The sequence below is a fragment of the Coffea arabica genome, chromosome 2c, assembly GCF_036785885.1.
Source record: "Coffea arabica cultivar ET-39 chromosome 2c, Coffea Arabica ET-39 HiFi, whole genome shotgun sequence".
Lineage (NCBI taxonomy): Eukaryota > Viridiplantae > Streptophyta > Magnoliopsida > Gentianales > Rubiaceae > Coffea > Coffea arabica.
This window is the reverse complement of record NC_092312.1, coordinates 28374785-28402348: the sequence shown is the minus strand read 5'-3', so window position 1 is coordinate 28402348 and position 27564 is coordinate 28374785. Positions and strand designations below refer to the sequence as shown.

Here is a 27564-nt window from a genome sequence, read left to right as displayed (position 1 = left end):
TGCACACACAAACACTTTGATTTTCATACACTTGCACACTTGCACTTGAGTCACCATTTGCATCAATCGACCTCTATGAGGTTTCCCTTTATTGGCCGCCACAATTCATGTGGTTTGGGACCAAAAACCTCACGAGAGACATCGTAGAATTTAGGATTGCATTTCTCATTCATTAGTCTTTGTCCAAAATGCAAATACATACTTTGGGTAGAAAAATTAGGAAAATAAGGGTTAAATCACGCAACTAGCCTTGGCTAGGTCGAAGGGGTGCCTTGGATTTTTATCCTTGCCTTTCCCTTCGTCAAATGTGACTCCCGAACCTTTTTCTTTGTTTTACGTGGACTAGGAGTCGTTTAAAAAGGGTTTTCTTACTTTTTTCTTTAAAAAATTCATTTTTTTTGGGTGACTTGGTACACCCTAACTCTATACCAAGTGGCGACTCCATTTTTCATATAAAAACCCTTTTTGAACTATTTTTCTTGGGTCAAATCGTCGCATTTTCAAAAGTCCCATTTAGACCCATTTTTGTTTTTTATCAACAAAATTTATTTTTCCCAAATCAATAAATTCACAAAAAACAATCATTTTATTTTTCCAAAAAAATGGGGCGCGACAGTTGGCGACTCCACTGGGGACTTCCTAAGTGGGTCCGAGCATTTTTTATTTAACCATTCTTTTTCCTTTTTTCTACCCCTTTTATGAATTGCATTTGGATATTAGGGTTGCATTTTTCATTTTTTAGGACTTTTTGATTCGCTCACGTATCAAGCTCCCTCACTCACGTATGTATGATTGGATGTTTGAATGAATGTTTAATTGTTTATACCGCGCTTGTCATTGCACTTGGGGGGGTGTGTGTCACCCTTAGAGCCACGCATTGGTTCTCGATCCCTCCCCTCCAAAACGTGCACTATCATACGCGCATACGCTTTACTATTCATCCCCCTTTATTTTTCTTTTTAGTGGCTTGTCACGCCACTCCACCCTATTAGGATTAGGAGACCCACTTGGACGTGTGATCGTGACACGACGTGTGCGTAGCACGATCCAATGGGTCACTCACTCTTCCGCTTTAAACTTTGGGTTAATATCCTTAGTTTTTAGTCGAAGGTTGAGGTTTTTTATAGATTCACTCAAACATGCGGCCGTGACACGACGTGTGCGTAGCGGTGTTTGGGGAATCGCTCGAGCCACCGACAAAGGGCCATGGAATTGATGACCCTTGGCCCTAAGTCTGAAGGCTTGGGGACTTGAGCTTATCGAGTTAGATGCATTAGTGAACCCCAACCTCATGCATCCATATAGTTCACCTAGGGTAGAGTCTGCCTTACCCTATTAGGGACACCATTCACGAGGGGAGGGATCCCATCCTTTTCCTTATTTACTTTTCCTGTTTTTTATCATTTAATTATCCAACGTGTTATGTGATTATATGTGGAACTAACTTTCCTTGTTTCTTGTTTTTGCATTCACAACCCTAGCAAATAAGAGGTCTGGCATGACCTTCTTTTAAGAATCCTACCCGTGTAGATAGGATATGGCACGTTTAAGAAGTTTTTGTATATTTTTGTGCATAAATAATAATGTCATGTCATTTTAGGCCTACCCTGGCAAATCAAGGGTCCTTTAGGTCATATTGCATATTTTACTGCTTTAATAAATGGCATCATGCATAAACCCTAGAAAGGGAATGCCATATAGGGAATCCTATATTAGGGATAAGCCAATTTTTTTTTCCCGTGGGTATCTAACCCTATTTTGGGAATTGCACGTTTAAATTCATGTTTAACTAGAGGGGTGGGACCCGTAGGTAAGGTATTTGACATCGGTTTTCGTTCTTAGATGGGAAATCCTCGCCGCGTCCAACAGATGTTAGCAATACCAGTTGAGGTGCAAAAATGGCCCACATTACTTTCGCCAAGCGAGATTAATCAAGTATCCACTCGATTGGGACCTATCGGGGATTTTAAAGACATTAAGTCCGATGGATATTTGGTAGAGGCTTTGGTGCACTTATGGGATCCCATTTGTTCTACTTTTAGGCTAGGGAAAGAAGAAATGACCATAACAATTGAGGAGATCGCTGGATTTCTCAATTTGCCGGTTCAGGGAACCGCTGTAATATTCCCATTAGCATCTGACAGGGTGGAGTTTTGTCGTTTTACCGGTTTAAAGGAGTCAGTAGTACAAGAGTCAGACCAGAATATAGAGGCAAAATTCTTGTTTGACCGATTCGCGTTAAGGGATGGTTTCGAAAGACATCGAGGGGACTTCTTGTTTACTTCTAAGGAAATGTGGTATAGAAAGAGACTTTGGGTGTATGGATTAGTCATGGCGGGAACTTATCTTTTTCCCAGGAAAGACAAAAAGATAGCCTTCAAGCTCACCAAAATCATGTATGACCTGTTTTTAGGAATCAATAATAAGCCCTGTTCTATTATTCCAACCATTCTAGCCGATATTTTCATAGCCTGCTCTACCTGTCAGAGAGGGGGAAAGTTCTTTTGTGGATCAAATTTAATCTTACATGTGTGGGGGATGGAACACTTCATGAGACGACCGGCTATTCCCGAGAGTCTACCAATGTCCGGATATAACTGGGTAATCACACATCATAAGAGGATTGATAGCAGCAATTTGCCGTGTAATGCGTCCGAATTTGTGGATTTCTTGACGAATATGACCAATCAAAATGTTAGATGGGTATTGGATTGGACCAATTGTACCAAACCTATTCTTCATACCAAGGCATCCGAATTTGTTCCTTTATGGGGTACTCAGGGTATCATGGCATACAATCCGAGGAGGTTTCTCCGACAATTAGGGCGAGTCCAAGATGTACCACCCGCAGTTGATCTGACTCCATTTGTCATCGTTTTCGACAAAGGGATATGTCCGAAGGAAATTCCAATGAAGACTCTTATTGATGAGGCCTGGGAAACGTTATCCGATGACGAACGCGTCAAGTACATTCCGGAACTCAAACAAAGGGGATTAACCACTCCGCAATATGAAGACTGGATAGGAAGGTCCGCCATACAAGAAACACAAGATGAGCCAGCCAAGGAGGTGGAAAGGTTAAAAGCCATTATTGAAGCAAGGGATAAGGAGATTCTGCAGTTAAGTAAGTCTGTCGAAGCATACAAAGGGATGGCCGAGCAAAGCAAGCAATTGTATGAAAAGGAACGAGGAAGGCGTCAAGAGCTGAAAAGGAAATGTGCAGAATTATATGACCAAACTGAATGTGTTAGAATTCCATATGCTAGGGAAACAAAGGACTCTGTATTAGATAGGTTCAGAAGTTTTGGTAATCTTGTACGGAATCGTCTTCGTGATATGATGTAAATATTGGCAAGTTTATCAATGAAAATGATTTTTCTTTTGCCCTCATTTGGAATTATTGTCAAAAACAGGTTTGTGTTACGGGTCCCATTTCGAAGGTGTTGCATCATGCTAGGCCTACCCTTGGCACAAAAAGGGCCCCCAAAATAGGACATGCATCCGAATTGTTTGAATAATTACTAACTCATGTTTTTTTTTTCTTTCTTTTCTCTTTTTTTTTCTCTCTTTAAATTGCAGAAATTCAGTAATCATTGGTTTATCTAAAGAAGTCTTTTGCATTTTCAGGTAAATTTCAAAATAGCTTTTCGGAAAAGCCCCATTATTACGCGATCCCGAAGTAAAGCCCAAAGGAATCGTGTAGACATGAGTACTCAACCAGAATCATCCGATAAGGCCGTTGCCACTACCCAGCCGGAAGCTGCAAGTCCTGGGGTTCAGTTGACTGAATTACTCGCAAAATTTGGGGAAATGGCATCCGAAATGGCCGCTCAAAAGAGGTTGATAGACGAACTCGTTAGTAGCGGAGTGCAACCTGAGCCTGTGCCCGCCACACAACCACAATCTGAACCATTTGTTATTCCTCCCAGCCAGACCACGTTACCATTTGTTATTCCTCCATTTCAAACCACCTGTGAGGGAACTTTTAACCCACAATATGCTTTTACTCAAAATCCGCCTTTCTACCCTCCTTATGGTCAAGGATTTCAGCCTCAAAGCGACCCAAACATGCATCAGAACCCACCAGCTTTTTATCAAACCACCGCAGAACCCGTGATACCGGAGCACACTTTTCAAAATAAGCCAGAAATGGGAGAGTCGTCTACCCAGATTGATATGAAGCTACTTAAACGCTTGGATCGTTTTGATGAATTCATCCGAAAAAGCCAAGGTTTAAGCAAACAAGGGGTGTTGGATTATGATGATTTGTGCCTGTTTCCGAACGTGCAATTGCCGGTGGGGTTCAAGACCCCTAAATTCAACAAATATGATGGAACAAGCAACCCTAAAACGCACCTGCGCTTGTTTGCTAACAAGTTGGGCAAGCCAGTGGATGACGAGAATTTGCCGTTGAGATTATTTCCAGAAAGCTTAGAAGGGGATGCGCTTGACTGGTATTCCAACCTAAAGTCGGAGGAAGTGAAGACCTGGCTCGATCTGTCCAATGCCTTCATTAGACAATATGAGTATAACTGTGAGCTAGCGCCAACTCGGACTACTCTGGAAGGAACGAAAAGGCGACCATCTGAAGATCATAAGACATATGCCAAGAGATGGAGAAAGATAGCTGCGAAGGTGGAGCCACCGATGACTGAGGATGAAATTATTCGCACATTCATAAAGGCGCATGATCCTCCATATTTTGAAGAGATTTTCCGTATGACTGGATGTTCGTTTGCTGCAATTGTAAATAAACTTGAGGAGTTTGATGACTTTGTGAGAGCCGGGAAGATTGTCAATGTCTCTGCCCTGAAATCTCAGTTGGATGCTTTACAAGGTCAAGGAAGCAATGTGAAAAAGCCGCCGTTCAAAAAGAAAGAGGGGGATGCAACATTTATTTGGAACCAAAACCTTTCACCCAGACCCCGATACCAACACAGCCCAATCTACCAACCCCATTACCCTTACTACTCAAATCCGCATCCTGTATATACTACCAACATCCACCACCCTCGACCTCGCCCAAGCTATCCAAACCCACCTTCAGCCCCTTTTCAAATTTCCCAACCAAATCCACCTCAAAACCGACCTCGCCCTCCATATAACCTAAGATTTCCTCTACCAAATAGACCTGTTTACAACCATCCTCAACCTCCTGAACCTTACAACCGACCACCTAGCCGTACATTCACCAATTTAGGCAGGCCTCTGGACCAATTGTATGACCAGTTGAAGGCCGCCGGGAAAATTGGTACAGTACCCCCTCCTACCTACCCATATGGCATGCCCGCGTGGTATAATCCACAAGCTGTCTGTGCTTATCATTCTGGGGCCCCCGGACATGCCACCTTTGATTGCAAGGCGCTTAAGCATAAAATCCAAGATATGGTTGAAGCCGGGGAGATTGTAATCCGGAAAAGGGAGGCGCAAGGGCCGAACGTAAATAGGAACCCTTTACCGGAACACGCCAATATCATTGGAATTATTCTGGATGATACGGAGTATGTGGAACCGGTCAAAGAATTGACAAGGGAAGCTGAAGTGTTTGGGGTCACAGACCAACCCTTTGTCATAGAATTGCCATTTGAAGAGGACGAAAAGCCCTTTATTTTGGATCTCACGCCAGCCGAAAGTGAGGCTTTGGAGCCAGTGGTTATTGAATTCCCGAAGCAAGAGCCTGTTTTAAGCCTGCAACAAGTGCCATGGAATTATGATGAACCTGACGTACAGATTGGGGAAAAGTCAATTGCAAAAAAGGAAGTGTCAGTGGTCACCAGATCAGGAAAGGTTGCGAGTCCATTTGAAAATACCATTCCGATTCAAGCAAATAACTCCGAGCCGCTCGTCAAACCAACAATCACCGAGAAAGAAGCCTTGGATTTCCTTAAGAGACTTCAGAGAAGTGAGTACAATGTAGTTGAGAAGCTGAGTAAATCGCCTGCCCAGATATCCATGTTGGATCTACTCTTCTCTTCAGACATGCATAGGGACGCGCTGATTGAGGTGTTGACCAAAGCTCAAATCCCTAAGGACATTTCAGTTAATAATTTTTCTCATGTAGTTGGAAATGTGTTATTTACCAAGCAAATCACTTTCTCTGACGAGGAATTGCCGGCGGAGGGCATTGGACATAATAAGGCCCTGTACATAGTTGTAAGGTGCAACGGAAAAATGCTGCCGAAGGTGTTGATTGACAATGGATCCGCTCTTAATATCTGTCCCTGGAGCACTTTGGAAAAGCTAGGATTCCAAAATGTCAAGCTGAGGCCTTCAGGGACCATAGTCCGAGGTTTTGATGGAGCACAAAGAGAGCCAATAGGAGAAGTAGACTTAGTGATCGAGATGGGACCCGCACAATTTCAAATAACCTGCCAAGTCATGCACTTTCCTAGTGTTTACAACGTTTTGCTTGGCAGGCCATGGATTCACAAGTCTGGGGCGGTGCCTTCTTCATTGCATCAATTGCTGAAGTTTGTAGTAAATGACAAGCTGATAACTATATTTGCCGAAGAAGATTGCCTTGTAATCACCGATTCTGGGTCAAAAGAAGATGGAAGCCGCAATGTCACCATGACTCCTCATAGCACAGCTGATATCGTATCTGTAAGTTGGATCACAAACGAGGAGCGAGCTTTATCAAAGGCCAGTGTCATGATGGCTAAGGAGATGATCCGTGGAGGCTATGAATTTGACAAAGGGCTGGGACGAGATCTGCAAGGAATTTTAAAGCCAGTGGAGATTGTGGAGAAAAATGATTCGTTTGGTTTGGGTTTCCGACCAACTACTAAGGACATTAGAGAGATGAAGGAGCGCAAGAAAGCGGAGAAGGAAGGAAGGCAAAGGGCTCTTGACATTCCACCCCTGCATTATACTTTCCCACGACCAGCCGAGATGATCATGTCAGAAATCAACCCAGTTGACGAAATTGAAGCAAGTTTGGCCCAATTGTTCGTTGGGGCAACATTTGAAGATAGTGTTCCAGGCGAAGCTGAATTTCCTGACATCCTCGATGGATCAATTCCCAACTGGACAGCCGAGGCTCTGCCCATTCGAAAGGAGTTTCGGTAAACTGAAAGGGGTTTATCATTCATGTGAATTCATGAAAATACTTTTGCATCTGTAAATAGCCAATGAAAACAATTTTACTTTTGACTAACATTTGCGCATGTAAATATTGTTAAGTTTTCATTTCCATTTGCTTTCAATCAAAGGCTTTATGGAAAGTGCACAAGTTTTTCTTGTCATGTTGTGTTGTTTATTCGCTTGTTTATATTTATATTGCTTGACCATTTGTTTGTTGTATGCTTATTTGCTTATTATCCCACATTCGTTAATTCTTTCAGATGGCCAAAAATAAAATTATTTGACCCTTTGGATATCACAATTCTGGAATTCAATAACGGCAATCTCTATATCACTCATGACTTGGAGGTCTGTGAATCCGAGCTCCAAAGCGAGAGTGATAATGAGGAGGTATTCGATTCTTTTGCAAAGGACTTTGAACAATATGAGGAAAAACCAAAACCGAACCTGGAAGAAACAGAAAAGGTTAACATTGGCACTGAGGATGAGGTTAAGGAGGTGCAAATTAGTATTCATTTGAATGAAAGGCAGAAAAAGGAGATGCTTGAATTCTTGACCATGTTCCAGGATGTATTTGCGTGGTCCTATGATGATATGACTGGTATTTCAACTGATGTGGTGGTGCATAGGTTACCCACAGACCCTTCTTTTCCACCCGTAAAACAAAAACCCAGAAAATTCAAACCAGATATAAGCCTCAAAATAAAAGAGCAAATTGAAAAACAACTCAAAACCAACATTATCATTGTTTCCCATTACCCAATTTGGCTTTCAAATCCTGTCCCTGTTCCAAAAAAGAGTGGAGAAGTAAGAGTTTGTATTGACTATAGAGACCTTAATAAAGCCAGTCCTAAAGATGATTTCCCTCTACCAAACATTCACATTCTCTTAGACAATACTGCCGGACATGAGATTGAAACCTTTTGCGATTGTTTTGCTGGCTACCACCAAATTTTGATGGCAGAAGAGGATAGGGAGAAAACTGCTTTCATTACCCCTTGGGGTACCTTTTGCTACCGAGTCATGCCTTTCGGTTTAAAGAATGCTGGAGCAACGTATCAGAGGACCATGACAACCCTATTTCATGATATGATTCACCGGGAGATGGAGGTCTACGTGGATGATATTATAATCAAGTCTAAAAGGGCAGAGGACCACTTGGTTGATCTGAAGAAATTGTTCGAAAGATTGCGGAAGTACAATTTGAAGCTAAATCCTGCAAAATGCGCCTTCGGAGCACCTGCGGGTAAGCTGTTGGGTTTCATTGTCAGCAAGAAGGGCATAGAGATAGATCCAGCTAAAATCAAAGCAATTCGAGATATGCCAGTGCCAAAAACTCAGAAGGACGTGAAAAGCTTCTTAGGGAAGATTAATTTTATTGGGAGGTTCATCGGCCAACTAACTGCCACATGCGAGCCGTTGTTCAAATTATTGAGAAAGAATGTGCCGTTGTATTGGAATGAGGAGTGTCAACAGGCTTTCGACAAGATTAAAGATTATTTGTTGCATCCACCAGTTTTAGTGCCGCCCAAACCGGGCCGACCTTTGATTATGTATTTATCTGTACTTGATGGAGCAGTAGGGTGTGTTCTAGGTCAGCACGATGAATCCGGAAGGAAAGAACAAGCCATTTACTATCTAAGCAAGAAGTTCACGCAGTACGAGGCTAATTATTCATTCATTGAAAAAAGCTGCTGTGCATTGGCCTGGGCAGCCCAAAAGTTGAGACACTACCTGTTGAGCCATACCACTTATCTTATTTCCCGGTCTGATCCTTTGAAGTATCTTTTGGAGAAGCCGATGCTGACTGGGCGTTTGGCGAAATGGCAGATAATTCTATCAGAGTTCGACATTGTTTTCACCTCACAAAAGGCGGTCAAGGGGCAAGCTATAGCTGATCATTTGGCGGAAAATCCAAGGGATGATGATTATCAACCACTCCGTACTTATTTCCCTGACGAGAGGGTCCTATTTGTAGGCGCTACAGATGATATAAGTGAACAAAGTCCTGAATGGAGGCTTTTCTTCGATGGAGCTTCGAATTCTCTCGGAGCTGGAATTGGAGCTGTTTTGGTGTCACCCGAAGGGAAGCACTACCCTGCCGCTGCCAAATTGCAATTCGCTTGCACGAATAACATGGCTGAATATGAAGCTTGCATTTTTGGTCTCAAAATGGCGTTGGAAATAGAAATCAAAGAATTGATAGCTTTCAGTGATTCAGATTTGCTCGTGCATCAAACTTTGAAACAGTGGATAACCAAAGATTCGAAAATTCTACCCTACCATTGTAGTCTGCTCACTTTGGCCAAGCAGTTTCAAAATTTGGAGTTTAGACATCTCCCGAGAGCCAGGAATGCATTCGCCGATGCTTTGGCTACTTTAGCTTCTATGATCCAGTATCCTGATGAATTGAAGATCGAACCAATCCAAATTCAACTTCAAAACAAGCCAGCCCACTGCTGGGCTGCAGACGAGTCCTCGGATACTACTCCTTGGTTTAATGATCTTAAAGAGTTTCTCAAAACTGGGTCCTACCCTCAGCATGCTAGTTCGAAAGACAAGAGCTTTCTGCGCAGAATGGTTTCAAAATTTTTCTTAAATGGAGAAGTGTTGTACAAAAGAACCTCGGATTTGAACCTTTTAAGGTGCATTGATGAAGATGAAGCTCAATATATGATGAAAGAAGTGCATAGTGGCGTTTGTGGACCTCACATGAATGGCCATTTGCTAGCAAAGAAAATCATGAGAACCGGATACTTCTGGCTTACTATGGAGCATGATTGTATAGACTTTGTCCGGAGATGTATAAAATGCCAAATGCACGGTGACATTATACGCGCTCCACCCACTGAGTTGCATAGCATGACCGCCCCGTGGCCTTGTTCAATGTGGGGTATGGACATGATTGGTACAATCGATCCTCCTGCTTCAAATGGACATCGATTTATATTGGTGGCAATCGAGTACTTTACCAAATGGGTTGAAGCAGAGTCATTCAAACATGTCACGAAGAAGGTAGTGGCCAATTTCCTGAGAGATCACATCATCTGTCGCTTTGGAGTACCCGAAACGCTTATCACGGACAATGCCAAGAATCTGAACAATGACATGGTAGATGGACTATGTGAGCAGTTCAAAATCAAACACCGCAATTCTGCCATTTATAGGCCTCAGATGAATGGAGCTGTAGAAGCCGCAAATAAGAATTTGAAGAAAATCATTCGCAAAATGACAGAAAAGCATCGCGATTGGCATGAAAAGTTGCCTTATGCATTGATGGCGTACCGGACTTCTATTCGGACATCGACTGGGGCAACGCCATATTCACTTATGTATGGGATGGAAGCTGTATTACCAGCTGAGGTTGAAATTCCGTCACTACGAATCCTTATGGAAGCTAAATTGGAGGAGGCCGATTGGATCAAGCAGCGCCATGAGCAATTGACTTTGATAGATGAGAAACGATTCAATGCTATCTGTCATGGGCAATGCTATCAAAAACGTGTGGCCCGAGCTTACAATAAAAAAGTCCATCGGCGGGCATTTGAAGAAGGTGATAAGGTACTGAAGCGAATTTTGTCAATGCAAGATGAAGCTAAAGGCAAGTTCGCTCCAAATTGGCAAGGGCCGTTCATTATCCAAAAGGTATTACCTGGCGGAGCTCTTATTTTGGCGGAAATGGATGGACGGGTTTTCCCTCAACCCATCAACTCAGATATGTGCAAAAAGTTTTTCATTTGATCATGCAAATTTTCTTTAGAAATTCATGCAAATGGCGAAATGCAAGTCAGGCCATCTTCTTTTACACTAAAAACATTTTTATCTCTACTTGTCCCCTTTGAGCCATCAGAATTGACAAATTTCGTTTGATAACCATAACCCTTGAGAATTGCAAACCCCACACTGGGGCAAATTTATTTTTGAGAAAAAAAAAAAAAGAAGAAAGAAAAAGAAAAAAGAAAACCCTACACTGGGGCAAATTTAGTTTTCAAAGAAAAATGCAAAAAGTGAGGAAAATACAATGAAAAATGCAAAGAGAAAAAAATCTGGTCAAACTGGGGCAAAGTTTCCTCAGTTTTGGAGTTGTTTTCAAAAGGGTGCAATCTCAAGTTATTTCATCCCTCGTATCAAATCTGCTTTCAAGCCTCAACTTTTCTTGAAAAACACCCCACCGGACTTCATTACAAAAGCCCAAAGTCCTGGTTTTCGTCACTCGCTGTATTTCTATTAGGAAATTTGTTAATCAACTGGCAGGTGATGTCTATAATGCTTTCGCCTAATCTCACAAGGGAAATGCATTCTACTGATGCCAGAAATCTTCAATTCATATTTCTGAGTCGATAATGGTCGAGATATTTCATGGTTCTCTAGGTGAAAACCCGAAAGGGCGCCTCGAAAAAAAAAAAAAAGAAGAAAAAAAAGAAGAAGAAAAAAAAAAGAAGAAAAGAAAAAAAAGAAAAAAGGAAAAAAAGAAAAACAACAAAAAGGGTGGGGGCAACCTTGGTGAAAACCCGAAAGGGCGCCAAGGTAGGTTTTCTCAACAGACAAGCTCAAGAAGGAATAGCTGGTGACCTGGTTCATTTAGGGTTTTCCTCATATTTGTGATACTTCTGCCAATATCGGGTTCCAAAGAGAAAATATCCAAAGTCTTGAATATGATATTCATCGGCTAAATTTGTATTATTCTTTACAAATATTCTTTTGCAAAATGTATCTTTATAAACCTCTTGGTTGTTCTCAATTATTTGTGTATGAATGCTTATGATTGTATACATTCTTTTGCATGCTCATTTTTGCTTAACATAGGAAATCATCTTGCATATACATTGATTTTTATATGACTAATTTTCATGCATCATTCTTTTACCATTAAATTCAAATGAATGATAAACCCTAAGGTTTGTGCAAAGATAGGGGATTCAATCATCAGTTACAGGGAGTAACATACAACAAAGCTACCACCTGGATTGGGTGACGTGGTAAATCCGTATTTTATCAGTCTCAGAAATTGAAAGGTTTCAAGTTCGACTAAGGCAGACGCCGCCGAGCCGAAATAAAAGCATCACAAGACTCATGTTTACACGATTCTCAAGGCAAACCGGATCAAACAATGGTGGCAAGTCCATTATTTCTTCTTTTCTTGCAGGAATGTTGCATTCACAAACAAAAGCAGTCACTCTCTTTTTGGCACCTAAACTGATGTCAGACAAAGCTTCCCAGTAAACAAGGATAGATGTTATTTGCAAGACTCGATCATAAGAAACAGCATCAGCTATCGTTTCAGTCACAGAAATCCAAATTTCCCTCTTGGTACAAAAGTTGAACTATTCTCAGGTAAAAAAAAAAAAAAAAAAAAAAAAAAAAAAAAAACTCAATTCATTGTTTAAACTTCCCCAGTGAAGTCCCGTTTTAAATTCCTGTTCGGGCCAGTCCCGTTTTAAATTCTTGTTCGGGTCAGTCCCGTTTTAAATTTCCTGTTCGGGTCAGTCCCGTTTTAAATTTCCTGTTCGGGTCAATCCCGTTTAAATTTCTGTTCGGGCCAGTCCCGTTTTAAATTCTTGTTCGGGTCAGTCCCGTTTTAAATTTCCTGTTCGGGTCAATCCCGTTTAAATTTCTGTTCGGGCCAGTCCCGTTTTAAATTCTTGTTCGGGTCAGTCCCGTTTTAAATTTCCTGTTCGGGTCAATCCCGTTTAAATTTCTGTTCGGGCCAGTCCCGTTTTAAATTCCTGTTCGGGCCAGTCCCGTTTTAAATTCTTGTTCGGGTCAGTCCCGTTTTAAATTTCCTGTTCGGGTCAGTCCCGTTTTAAATTTCCTGTTCGGGTCAATCCCGTTTAAATTTCTGTTCGGGTCAGTCCCGTTTTAAATTTCCTGTTCGGGTCAGTCCCGTTTTAAATTTCCTGTTCGGGTCAATCCCGTTTTAAATTCCTGTTCGGGTCAGTCCCGTTTTTTTTTAAATTTTTATTTGGGTCAGTCCCGTTTAGTTTCATGTTCGGGTCAGTCCCGTTTTTAAAATTCCTGTCCGTTCAAATCATTTTGCAGCCGAATAACACAGGTAAGTATTTGGTGTCTACTTCTTTGTCTCAAGTTTTTTCAAAACTCAAACAAAGAGGGGCAAACTGTAGACACCAAATTTTTAAATAATTTGTATGTTGCATCTAATTCATGATTTTGTTTTAGATTGTCTGCATTTTAGTTGTTACCTTTTTATTTGTCTTTTATTTGTTATTATTTGTCATATTAATTTTGTTCACGTTTTAGTTTTAGTTTTAGTTTTAAGTTTTAACGTAAAATTTGTGAAAAAAAAAGAAAAGAGAAAAGAGGAAATTGATGAAAAATGGAAAATTGTGCTTTGTTGATTCTAGTTTATTTAGTTTCTATCCAATGTTAATTAAATTATTATTATTTTTTTTGTTTTTGTTGTTTTTGTTGTTTGTTATCTATTTTTATTATCAGTTTTATTTAGTTAATTTCAAAAAAAAAAAAAAAATCAAAAAATCAAAAAATCAAAAAAAATCACAACTCCACTTCTGCCGGTTCCATTTCCACTTCACATTCCAGCACCTTCCATTCCAAGTGCCGACTTAGCTCCACTCCAAACACTTCAATATATACATTCCACTACCTACACACTCCACGGGGGGGGGATATGATTTCCAATCCACCACAACATTGCACTTCCATTTTTTTTTCTTTTCTGCCGTGAGCCGAGAGTGTGTGAGGGAGAGAAAGAGCCGAGCCTTTTATTCTTTTCCTTTCTGTCCGTAAACTAGGGAGGGAAGAGAGAGACTTGCTGTTCATTCTTCCTTCCATCCGTGAGCTAGTGAAGAAATTGAGAGCCAAATTTCCTCCATCCTAGTCGCAAGCTTGAGCAAGGGAGAGGGAGAGCTAGCGGGCTGCAATTTCTGGACTGTCGAGAGGAAGAAAAATATTTCTGTTGCTAGCCGTGTGTGTGAACTCCAAGCTGAGGTAATTTCTGGACCTAAACTAGTTGTTTAGGGATAGATGATGTTGATTATAAGCTTGCATGTGGTGGTTATGTGGTTGGATGATAGATTAAGTCACAAGAAAACTGGTTTCGAAAGAATTGGAGTGCTGAATGAGTAAGCTGGAAATTTACAGCCTTAATTGGCCAATTTGTGATAATCTGAGTTTAATTGTGTAGTTAATTAACTAAAAACTGGATGATCAAGCTTTGCATGAAGTTAATTAGCTGTGAGAAAGCAAGAAAATTTAAGGAAAACAAAATCTGGTTGCATGCAAGTCAACCGAGAGGAACTGAATGAATTTCTGGTTGGTTAGTGTTTTTGATGTTTGTTCGAACTTGGTTTTGGATCAAACCTGATAGATTGCTCTTTATTTGGTGATGCATGTAAGTTTTATGGTGACAAGCTTGAGTTTTGTTGCTGGAATTCTTGTTTGGAGGACTACATGGCCGCTGGAAAAGTTTCAGCTTAGCCGATGGTGGTTCTTTTGAGTATTAATGGATGTTTTGGTGATTGAAGCTGGAAAATCCCGTTGTATGCCCTATATGACCTATATCTAGTATTGCATGTTGAATTTTCTGGATGGAAACCTTGTTGAAAATTTCGAAATAACTTGCTGGAAAATCTGTTTTGTTGGCCGAGAGAGAGTAGGTTGAAACACTCTTGTTAATTTGGAAAATTCCATGATCATTGGCTATAATCCTAAGTAAAATGTCTTATAACATCTTGTTCTAGTTTTCATGTTTATCTTATTGATTTTTTAACACTTGAAAAGCTGGTGAATTGGACCATGAACTGAAGTAATTATGGAAGGAAAATATTTTTCAGCATGGCCGAGAGAAAGGAGTTGAGCACTTGACTAGTTTTCCTTCGAATTTTAGCTAAGATTCTTATGTTGGATGTTAAGACTAGTTTGTAGATTGCTAATCACCTTTTGCATGTTGAGTTGAAGTAAGAATTGAAGAAAATTAGGGACAAAAGCTCTATAAATAAACTACTACATTGCTGGAAAATGTACATAGCTGGCCGAATCTTCATGTCTTACGGTTTTAGTCTTTTGTTTATTCTTTCATTTCGGTTCCAGGCTGGTATCTTATTTAGATGACAGTTCAATCAAGCCTTTTATTGGTTGTTTGCATGAATATGCCTAAGTGCAAGAAGAGATTGCATGAGAATGGTTGTGGAAAGATTTTTCCTGAAGCTGCAAAATGGCAGCAGAAAAATTGCAGCAGAATAGGTGTTGTCGCATTTGCTTTTCCTGCGTTTCTTGTCCATACTTCGTTTTCTTCTAGTTGGTTATTATGTCTTGTGTGAAAAGGGGCAGGGGAAGATGAGTTTGCATGATTGAATCTGAAATGTTTGAATTGGGTTTGAGTATCTGCTGGGAAAGAATTCAATCAGGCTACCTAGCTTTTTGTGCATGAATGCTTTGTCCAGAATTTTCTTTTGCATCAGTTCCTTTATTGTTTCTTGCTTGTTGTGGTTGGAAGTCATGAAGTCTCTTGCTTAGCTTAAGGCTGTGATTAAGAAATCTGAGTTTGAGAAGGAAAATGTAGCAACCTGCTTGTTTGTTTTTCAGAAACTCTTGCTGCATTTTTTTTGTTTTGCTGCGTTTTCATCCTCATAATTTGCTGCTTTCTTTTTCTTCCCACAACAACCCACACAAGCTAGTTTTGATCTTTCTATTTTATCTTTTACTAGCCTAATCCGATGTTAAAGGGGAAGTGGGTGAGTGGTGTTGAGTTTGCACTTTTGGGTTTTGAATACTTGAACCATTACCAGACAGTTTTGAAAAATGAACGAAACAGTTTTTTGCCGAGCTACCTTCTAGCACTTTGCGCAATTTTCCTTCTCTGGTTTGTCTTGTTGAATGTTGAAATTGCATTGTATGTTTGGATGTTTTTTTTGGTTGAATGGTTTTGATCAAGTTTTGGCATTAAGGTTGATATTTGCTTGTGAGAATGCAAGTTGCGGTTGATAGTTTGATTGCAGAAATGTTTTCTTGTTGCAAACAATCTCACGTTCATTTGCATGAGTTTGCATGAAATAATTTTTTAAGATTTGCATTTTGACCCCTCAAGTTCCTTTTTGTTGCACTATGGCTCTAGAAATTGAAATATCCATCAATTTGATCCTTCAAATGTCTTTTTCATTTTTCATTTGGATCCCTATTTGACGAATATGGATTTGTTTGATTATTTGAAAGGCTTCAATGGTTCAATTTCGTATCTATTAGTGGTTCCTTAACTTTTGTTTTTGAATAATTTGTGTTGATTGATTTACTATTAAATTGGTACATTAATCTTTTGTTTAATGGTTTTTAGCTCAAATTAGAACCTTTTCCACTTATTAGCTTCACGAACAGGGGAGGTATAACTTTCTTTTATCTTTTGTTTCTCTCCTATGTGGACTAATGTGCTAATTGAAATTTGCATGTCTACTTGCTTTTCTAGCCACTCCTTATTTCATTTCATTTATTTCATTTACTTTCGATTTCTATCAATGGGGTATGTGTACACCTCTTGGCTTGTAATAGATAGGGCGTAGCAAGTAATTTGGTCCATTTTCCCTTTCCCCTTTGTTTTAGTTAGTAAATGTAATGGTTGCATGCCTATGTGTTATATGTTAAATGCTTTATTAGGATCTGGCATTTAGTCGAGCATGATAAGTGCTACATGATTTAAGTGATTTGCATGTCTACTCGTTTTTTTTAAGTATAGATGAATGGAATGGATGAATGTACGTCACCACACTAGTCTAACGCTAGTTGTGGTTTCTTTTATCGTTTCCACTAGTCCAACGCTAGTCGGAATTCATAGGAGGGGCTAGTCCAATGCTAGACCCAATAGGTTTTTTCTCCTTTTTCACGAAGTGCATGATCACCACATATCACGCATTTTTCCTTAGTTTATCATTTGGTATGTTCCTCAAACCCCTTCCCCTTCACTTTAGGACTTGCATCTCATGCTAGTTAGAGTTCATTTGCGTGAAAACCCCCTTGGGTAAGGGAAACGAGCGAGTGTGGCTTCAAAATAGCCTTAGCACGCTAGTTTTTCCTTCTAATCAAAGGGAAAATTAAAATCTCAAAAAGTTAGAAGTCAACCCCCGTACCCGACTTGTTGCATTCCCCTAGGGTCATACTTTCATTTTTATCACTTCCATACTCTTTTAATCACATTTTTCTTACATTTCTCAATCCATATTTTTCACTACATTTTTATCATTTATTTACTTTACTTCACAAATGAAATTCAAGTTTCACTTATATATGTACTATTCTATCTTCATTCATTTGCACACACAAACACTTTGATTTTCATACACTTGCACACTTGCACTTGAGTCACCATTTGCATCAATCGACCTCTATGAGGTTTCCCTTTATTGGCCGCCACAATTCATGTGGTTTGGGACCAAAAACCTCACGAGAGACATCGTAGAATTTAGGATTGCATTTCTCATTCATTAGTCTTTGTCCAAAATGCAAATACATACTTTGGGTAGAAAAATTAGGAAAATAAGGGTTAAATCACGCAACTAGCCTTGGCTAGGTCGAAGGGGTGCCTTGGATTTTTATCCTTGCCTTTCCCTTCGTCAAATGTGACTCCCGAACCTTTTTCTTTGTTTTACGTGGACTAGGAGTCGTTTAAAAAGGGTTTTCTTACTTTTTTCTTTAAAAAAAATTCATTTTTTTTGGGTGACTTGGTACACCCTAACTCTATACCAAGTGGCGACTCCATTTTTCATATAAAAACCCTTTTTGAACTATTTTTCTTGGGTCAAATCGTCGCATTTTCAAAAGTCCCATTTAGACCCATTTTTGTTTTTTATCAACAAAATTTATTTTTCCCAAATCAATAAATTCACAAAAAAACAATCATTTTATTTTTCCAAAAAAATGGGGCGCGACACGCCACTGTCATCCACGAACCTCCACCGTGAGAGATCACTGTAAGTTAATCTTCTCCTTTACATTTCAGTTTTTTCATTCGAATACAAACTCTGAAATTTTTCGGAGCATGTCTGCCGATGAACATGCCATGTTTGCTATTAGTTTTTTGTTTCAAATTTCATGTCAATTGTTCATGGCTTTTTCTGGATGTTGATTGGACTGAAATTTTGGGTTTGCTGAAAATTTTGGGGCCAATTATAGCTTCAATTGAGTAAGGAAGTAGTGAAGTTTCTAATGCCCCTAACCTGTTCGATGAAATGCCCAACTGAGTTTTCTAATTGAAAGATAACTGGTCTGCATTTTTACGTGTGAAAAAATAAATGACGAACATTCGGTTGGTTTTTTGTTTGTCCGAATAACCAAATTTTGGATTGAATGCCTGTGTTTCCGATGGATTTTTGGGGGTTGATTAACTTCAAGTGTCCAGTTTTTGTTGTTTGCTTGGAGTGTGGTTCAGCTGAGCTACACGGCTGCTAATAAAATAAAATGGGTGGAGAGTTTGTTGGGTGATTCTGTTTTGGTGACATGTCCGGGCTTTGATATGCTTTCTCGAAAGTGGTTGAGTTAGAAATGGATGTTCATATCATGTAGCTGCGTTTTATTTCTTCCTCTCCCTGTCCCAAGTTCACGCATTTGAGTCTGGTTGATGACTGTGAAAATTTGATTTGAATATCATATATGTCATTGAGATTGGCTAGATTTCTGCCATTCGGGTTTGTTTCACTACCTGCTATTCGGGTTTGTCTTTTGATCTGATGCTATTCGGAAAATGATGCTTGGGGTTACATGTTGTTGATCCAAAGTTACATAAATCAAGCATGTTTGGTTTTTTGAACTGTTTGGCATGAATATATCTAAGCTAAAATGAAAGAAGCAAAAAGCTGCTGCATTCTTATTGCTGTTTTCCTCTCTGCTCACTGAGTTTTTGCACATAAATTGTTGTTTCATCTTATGTTGAAAGAAAAAATGGAATGTTTGGTGTTGAGTTTGCATTTTTGGGTCCAAGAAAGAGTACCTGGCAAACCTTGAGGGAATCCAGTCTAACTTAATCCTTTTGTAGTTGGTTGAATACATTTTGATATTACGCATTCAAGTGAACCTTTTTAACTCTTATACCACAAGTAGGAAACTTTCTTACGTGATTTACACATTATTGGAAGACTAGCTGTATGCGAAACTTTTGTGTTTGGACGCATACTCATTGATTGTTGTATCGTATTGTTATATAAAAGATCAGAAATTTTTTGGAAGCAGATCTGGCCGTATTTAGAATGGTAAGGAAAACTGAGGATGACCTTTGAGAAGTGAGAGAAGTAATGATTAAAATAAGCTAAAAAAGAAAAAAAGGAAATAGGTTATGCTTCGTTCATCAGGTTCCTTGTGCATAAGATTTGTACATGTGCTAAATGGTTATCTTCTGGAATATGTGCTTGTAACAGTACATATTTCTGATTTACCGGTTATTCTTGTGGAGATCCTCTTAGGTTAGTTTAACTAGACATATTACCAACAATACGGTAATAGCATTTTTTGGGGCTGATGTTATGCATCATTGTTATCTGAACTTATTCTTTGGGAAATATCTAAGTATCATGTATATAGTGTTGTTAGTTTATCAATAGAGAGGTAAAAATCTGATTGTTCATCTGCAATAGTATATTATTTCCAAGTACAAGCGACAGACCATGCATGGATAGCAATCTTCTTTTTGCCTATGTAGTGACTTGAAAGAAATGAATATAATGCAAAGGGGGCGTTTGTGAACTTTGATTGGTTTCACCAGTTTAGATGGTCTTCACTTTCACATTGTGAGGCAAATAGCTCATTCTCTTTGCACAGTTTAATCCTACAGAGGCATCGTTTCCTTCATGATTTATGAAGCATAAACTCCTAAAATCAAAGAGGGCTAGTACCTCCTGTATTCATACCTCGTACAATAAGTTGCTTTCTGTGTTTTAATAAATAAACAACCAAAAGCATAAAGATTAAACAATAATTACTGTGGGAGTCCAATTTAATTGTTCAATAAGTTGAGCTATTTAAAGAAGAAGAAGGAAAATTAAAAAAAAACTGTTTTAGAGAGCTCTTTAGTTGAGCTTATGCAGTGTTGTATTTGTATAGATTGGACTGTGATTTCTAACTTCTTGCTGGTGTTGTAATATGTGGGCCCAAATTATATGAGATTCTTAATGAATTGTAATTTTTGTCTTAATAATCTAAGTTTCATTACTTGTTCTTTATTATTGTACTCCTCCCCTTACCTACTTCTTTTACTCTTTTATGACAGATAAATGCTATTCATACTAGCTTTTGGAAGATATCTATGGTTATGGTTGAAGAATGTTGAAGACAAAATTGTCTTTTGCTCATGGAGTGGTTCATTTAGATGTTCTTCAATTTCTTAAACTGTGATTGTTTTTATAAATGTACCTTATGTACAAGTGATATTTTGAACAAATGTTATTTTTGTAGGCATTAGTTGGCTAATGTACACTTGAATTTGGCATTTGAGAATGCTATATTATTACCATGTAATCTAATGCAAATACTTTTGGTTATCAATCGTTCATATTTATTTGTATGGTTTGTTTAAAATCAATGATTTAGCAATGATTACAAGCCAAATTATGACTATTAAGCTATTGAGAAATTATCTAATGACAAAAAAAAGTTGTCACAAAATAGAAAATAAAAATCCTTGTCACAACAGAGACTGTCACTAAATCTAATCTACATTTGTGACGACAATTGTTGTCAGTAAAATAGTTATATACAATGGCTTTCGGTGCTTTTTAGTGACGACCTTAAGTAGAGCATTTTTGACAAAAGGTCAATTCGTCAATAAAACACTTCCGGATTGTTGTCACTAATGACAACTATTTAGTGAAGACATTTTAGGTCGTCACTAAATAGTTGTCATTAGTGACGACAATCTGGAAGTGTTTTATTGACGACTTGATCTTTTGTCAAAAATGCTCTACTTAAAGTCGTCACTAATGAGAACTATTTAGTGACGACATTTTAGGTCGTCACTGTTTACTTTTACCGACGGGGATTTAGTGACGACTTTGTGACGATCAAAAAGTCGTCAATAAAAGGTATTTGTGACAATATTTGTATGTTCTGTGATGACTTTGTGTTGTCACTGATGAACAATTTTCTTGTAGTGAGATTAGCTAATCTAGAAATTCCTAAATTAGATATTAGAGCTAAAATGTGAGCATTTGTTGGATATGCCTTAACCATTAAAGCTTATAAATTTTGTAACATAGAAAGTAACATTATAATAGGATCACTTGATGCAATTTTTCATGAAAATTTTTTTATTTAAATTAAAAAATAGTGGGGGTAAAGAGGAAAAAATAATAAATCATGAAAATGAAACTAGTTCTTCACATTTTAAAAATTCTGGAACTAATGAAAATTTGAGAAGAAGCAAAAGAGTTAGAGTAGAAAAAGACTTTAGGCCAGATGATTTAGTTTACAATGTAGATGGTGATCCAAAAACTATAGAAGACATTTTAAACTCACCTGATTCTGTTTTTTGGAAAAAAGCTATAAATGAAGAGATGGAATCTTTATTGTCAAGTAAAACTTGGAAGTTAGTTGATTTACCTACTAGTTGTAAAACTATTGGATATAAATGGGTACTTGGAAGAAAATTAAAATCAGATGGTACAATAGATAAACATAAAGCAAGATTTGTAGCTAAAGGATTTAAGCAAAACGAAAACGTAGACTTTTTTAATACTTATTCACCAGTAACAAGAGTAACAAAGTTAAGATTGCTTATAGTTATTGTTGCCACTCATAATCTTCAAAATTCATCAAATGAATGTAAAAACAGTTTTTTTGAATGGAGCTTTAGAAGAAGAATATGTATGGATCAAACGCAAGGTTTTATACAGCCTAGTCATGAAAACAAAGTTTGTAAGTTAACAAGATCTTTATGTGTTTTGAAACAAGTTCCTAAGCAATTGCATGGAAAAATGGATAGGAGCATGATATCAAATAATTTTAAAATAAATGAAAGTGATAAATGTATTTAGGGAGAATTGCAGCAACCGTCCCTCACATATTGCTGATATGAAAATTTAGCCCCTTAGAACGAAAATGATTAGTTTTAATCCCTAACAAATAATAAATGATCACACTTAGTCCATTTTCACTTTTCCGAGCAGATTTGATCGGAACTTACTGGGCCCACATGACGTGTCCAATTTTCAAAGGGTAAAAATGAAAAATCAACTTGATCAGAAATTTGAGGGACTAATGGTGCATATCTTTAGTTAAATATTCAGCAAAATACATAAAAACTATTTCACAATTAATTGAAAATCTCTAATTCATCTCAGCCCAAAATGAACCATAATTGCAAACTCCTCTTAGTTGATTGAAAATCTTTCTAAGGAAATTCGTGATTAAAGACAAGAAAATAACAAGCAAATGTGCTATAAAAGATAAATGCAAAAAAAAAAAAAGAAAAATGAAAATGTGCTTCCTCGCCCAAAACATTCTAGCAAGTCTGTCCGGAGTTCCCGGTCAAAATCAAGATGGAAAAAATTCCATAGGCCTAAAGTTGGAGAGCAAACTTTGGTGGCTTGCAATATCTAAAGACTGCACTTTTTTGGGTGAAAATGGGATGGGGTTGAAATGCTTTGTCAAAGTTTCCATCTTTTTCTTGTTACAGTGACATGCCATTGGACTCTTTCCTTTCTTTCGTGAAGAAACTATGCCGCTTTCAAGCTAGGATTGTTGAACAGGACAATGGCAAGATGAGAAAAAGTTTTAGGAGATGAAGGTATGGATTGTATGGGATGTGTCTTTGAGAAACTCTTTGGATCAAAGGTAGTGAGATTTTGTGATAGAAGTGTGATGTCTAAACAAAGGCTTTTGATGGGGCTCAAGATTCTGCTCATGATCGGTTGATGATCGGGGCAAAGAATAAACTGGCTTTTTATGATTTTTAAGGACTTCTCTTTGGTGTTTGAGTTTCTTGGGTTTTCGGAGACTTCGGCTCTTAAGAGGCAAATGCAGAGCTTTCCCCAATGCTCCATGGCTTCAAACATTTCATTCAGGCATTTTACGAACACTTGCAATGCTGACCGACAATGGTGCTGTCATGATCTACAACAGTGGTGCAATTATTGAAGCCAAGAAGAACCCATTCTCCATCAAAGTCAGGATGCCTCAAAAGCTGGAAGGTGGAGAAATTGTGGAAGTTGCATCCGTCGATCACGCCAAGGTCGCCAAGTCTATCGGCATTTGTTGCATTATTATCTCTGAACCCAACATATTTGGCATTTCAATCAGCAATTTCCTTTAGATGAATTTCAATCAGCTGCTGCGAGTTTGCAATTAGGGTTGTTTTGGGTTGAGATGAATTGTTAATAATGGTGGGTTAGTTATATTTTTTTAATGAATGTTTAACTAAAGCTTTGCACTATTGGTTCCCTCACATTTTCTAATCAGGTGGTTTGCCATTCTTACCCTTTAAAAATTGTGCACATCATGTGGGTCCAGTAAGTTCCGGTCAAAATCTGCCTGAAAAAGTGAAAATGGACTAAAAGTGATCATTTTTTGTTTGTCTGAGACTAAAACTAATCATTTTCGTTCTAAGAGACTAAATTTTCACATCGGCGATATGTGAGGGACGATTGGTCTCATTCTCCCATGTATTTACTATAAATCTATTGCGGATGATCATGTTATTATATCCTTGTATGTTGATGATTTTTTAATTTTTGGGATTGATTTGAATATTATTGAAAATACCAAGGGGTTACTAAAACGTAATTTTGATATGAAAGATCTAGTTGAACCTAATGTAATATTTGGTATGATAATTGCTAGAACCTCTAGAGAAATTATGTTAGATCAAGCACATTATATTGAAAAAATACTTAAAAATATATTATGACTTCTCCTTTTGATTCTATTGTGCATTTATATCTAACAGAGAATGATGCATTTGTGTTAAATTAGCATAAATATGCAAGTATAATTGGAAGTTTGATATATGCCATTAATTGTATTCGACCAGATATTGCTTATGCTGTAAATATTTTGGGTAGATTTACAAGTAATGTGACGGCCCCACCTCCCCCCTAAGGCGAACCAGAGAGTTCGGCGGACTGCCTGCTCAGCTCTCGCCGGGACTCAGTCGATCACTTCAAGCAACCACTGGAATAACCATAAGAATAACATAATAACGATCCAAAACTTAAACAATTTATCTACATTACTATCTCAAAAGGAAGTACAACCGTCGAATATACACAGGTTCCCAATTCACCATACAACCAACCCGTGCCAAGCACTAGGGCGAGAACCATTACAAAAATAAAAAACTAGGCCAAGCTAGTCTATGCCAAGATTCCGTCCTTGCGCGTCTTCCCCTGCTAAGGAAAACAAAACTAAAGGGATGAGCTAAAAGCTCAGTGAGGTTCGAAACACATAGGCAAACAAGAAGTTCATGGCATTCATTACATGTAACCAATAATTCAAGATACAAATATAAGATAAAGCGATAAACACATTCATTAAAAGGATACGATCGTTCATTCGTTCGTTCTCCTGTCATTTCCCCTTATTCTTTCATTCGTTTGAAAATGCATTTTTTCCATTTATCAATAATACCCTCGTTCGTTCATTCGTTCATTTCATTCAACCCTTCCTGGATATTGGCCAGGCTCCACCAACCTCCACCAACCTACAAGGTAATACTCGAGTATACCAAACGTTCACCCAGGTCACCAAATCGCCTGACCGAGTTCGCTTCTGACTCGAGTCGATCGGTAACGAGGGGCAGTGGCCAGTTCAGCCAAAAGGCTTACATTCATGCACAAGTAACATTTCAATCATTCCATCATTGAAAATTTCACAATCATTTAGGTTGAGTGCGATAAAGTACACACTCGCCTAGAAAACTCGTTTTGGCTAATCATTGTAAGCGTTTAACATGTTATCAGTCATATATACAAGCCATATAATCAAGAAACATAACAAACAAGGAACACTCACCTATTTAAGCAAAACAACGTGTAAAATATCCTTCCGGATATTATCCTCAGTCACCGAGAAAACCTAAGATTCGACGAGAAAGAATATTACAATTCATTTAGCAAAACAAAACAAGTAAGTGGAATCAAGGATCTCGACTAGTTACGAGTAAAACAGATAAAGGTGACTTTAAAGTGAAAATAAAGCCATTTGGATCTGTGGACAAAAATAACTAGGGTTTCATAGACCAAATGTAAGTATACTAGTCCAAATAAAAACTTAGTCCTTGAGCGAAAATTTGGGCAGCATGCCCTTTGTATTTTCCTAATTTCCAGCTATTTTGGCTTCATTATTTTTCTCATTCAAACCCAAAGGTACACACACAACAATATAACTTCAATAGCCATCCAATAGGCTCAAGACGATACAAGGACAAAATTGAAGTTATTAACAAGTGCGGAAATCAAATTTAACAAGAGACAGATTTGATAGAGTTTTACGTAACGGACACAACTGAAGCTACGCTTATCGGATTAGGGTGAAACATAGACCATTTCGAAGCTAAGACGAAGTCCTACAACTTTCATGAAGATCACTCAGTCCAGTTCTCACCCTAACTAGGTCAAATTTACCAAAACAATTCCAAATTTTCCAATTCGAGATTCACTGCAGAAATCAACTAGCAGTCCTGCTTTATTCCCTCATATCTCAGCACACACAACTCCAATTCAGTTAATTCTAAAGCCATTTGCAAGCTAAGATACAAGGCTATAATTCTTAAGGAGACATCATCAACCAAATCAGTAGTAATCTTGGTCAAACTAACCAATTACAGAAGCTGATTAGCATGTTCGGGTAGAAACAGGGTAGCAGGGGTATTTCAGTCTTTTCATAGGCTACGTTGCTCCGATTGGGCTAAATATTTTGAGGCAACTATAAAATATTATTCTCTACAACTTTCATGTTTTGTTCTAAGGCCAATTCGGCCTCTAACATTGTCAAACAGGAACGGGCAGAACTGGAACCTAGAATTTCAGAAATCTGGATTCCAAGCATATAAGTGCTAATCCTCACAAATTGAACTTGAAACACCCCTACTACCTCCTATACATACTTATATACATCATATATCATTCATACAACAAATATGAGAAGGAAATTATTCAAACCCTGACTTAAATACATCAACCCCAATCATCCAAATCCACTTGATATAAGCATAACAAGCAATATTACATGCTACTACACAACTCAAACATGGTTAAGGGAAAAGAAAAGTTAGTCAGCCATTATACCTCAAGAAAAGAGCTTTCAAGAGTTATCCTTCACTTCCCTTGGCAAAATTTAGCTCCTTAGGCTTCCCAAGCTTCCAAACTAATGATTAATCGGTTTAGTTTTTCTTGTTTTCACTCATTCAAGCTCAAACCAAGATTGATTGAAGTTTCCTTTTCTCTTGTTTTTCCTCCCTCAACTCACGGCTGATATGCAGAAATAATGGAGGAAATAGGTTGGTTTTTGGTGATAAATATGGTGTAAATTAGTTAGTCAATCATCCAATGAAATACCGCCACTTGTCACCACCAATTCCATTCATTTTTTTCCCTTCTCTCTCTTGGTATTTAAAGTCAATAATTGTGGCTGATGTATGAGATATTTTGAGGGTTAATTAGCTGCAATAAAATAAGAAGATTAAGGTAATAAAGTATGGGTCAAGTGGTGTGTTTACCCGGTAACAAACGGTACCCGTCGGTTCGAGCCGATTTTTCTTAAATCGCGTATACTAGGGTTTTTACTTCTAATCACTAACTTATTATTATCACTTCTAATCATATAATATTTCCTCATCCAAAAGTCACTCTTAAGCACCAAATTTGATCCTCGCTCCGTACCGGATAATTACACGACGGATACACGAAAAACCCTATTTCACTTCGAATTGAAATCGGAAAGGAAAACCCTAATTTTCTATGATCATTGGCACTTTTTCTAGGGTGATTAAGTAGCAATATGGTATAATCACCAGTAATATGGTATAGAATAATAATTTCCAAATAATTTTCAAATAAAAGGAAATTTTCAAGAAATATGTAAGGAATTTGCAAGTCCTCACAAGTAAACCTAGTTATGATCATTGCAATGCTATGGTTCATGTTATGAAATACCTTAAAGGTACTATAAATTATGGTTTACTTTATAAAAATTATCTGGCTATTCGAGAAGGGTTTAATGATGCAAATTGAAATTCTCAATCTGGTGATTCATTATCTACCACTGTTTATATTTTTATTTTGGGTGCTGCAACTGTGTTGGAGATCTAAAAAACAACACATTATTGCTAAATCTGCTATGGAAGCAGAGCTTATAGCTTTAGCTTCTATTGGTTAAGAGATTTAATGTCTAAAATGCTCATTTGGGATAAACTAATACCACCTATACTTTTACATTGTGATAGTACTGCTACAATTGGTAGAGTATATAACAAATATTATAATGAAAAGTCCAAAGCTATTAGAAGAAATATAGTATTGTGAGATCATATTAATG

The 27564-nt window shown here is 38.1% G+C and overlaps 1 protein-coding gene across 1 annotated transcript; it reads left to right on the top strand.

The window, feature by feature from the left end:
• Window positions 1–5283: 5283 nt before the first annotated feature.
• Window positions 5284–23344, top strand: LOC140035591 (uncharacterized). Its single transcript, XM_072076882.1, has 2 exons — window positions 5284–6934; window positions 23097–23344. The coding sequence occupies exons 1-2, from the start codon at window positions 5284–5286 to the stop codon at window positions 23342–23344; spliced, it is 1899 nt and encodes a 632-aa protein (XP_071932983.1).
• Window positions 23345–27564: the final 4220 nt, after the last annotated feature.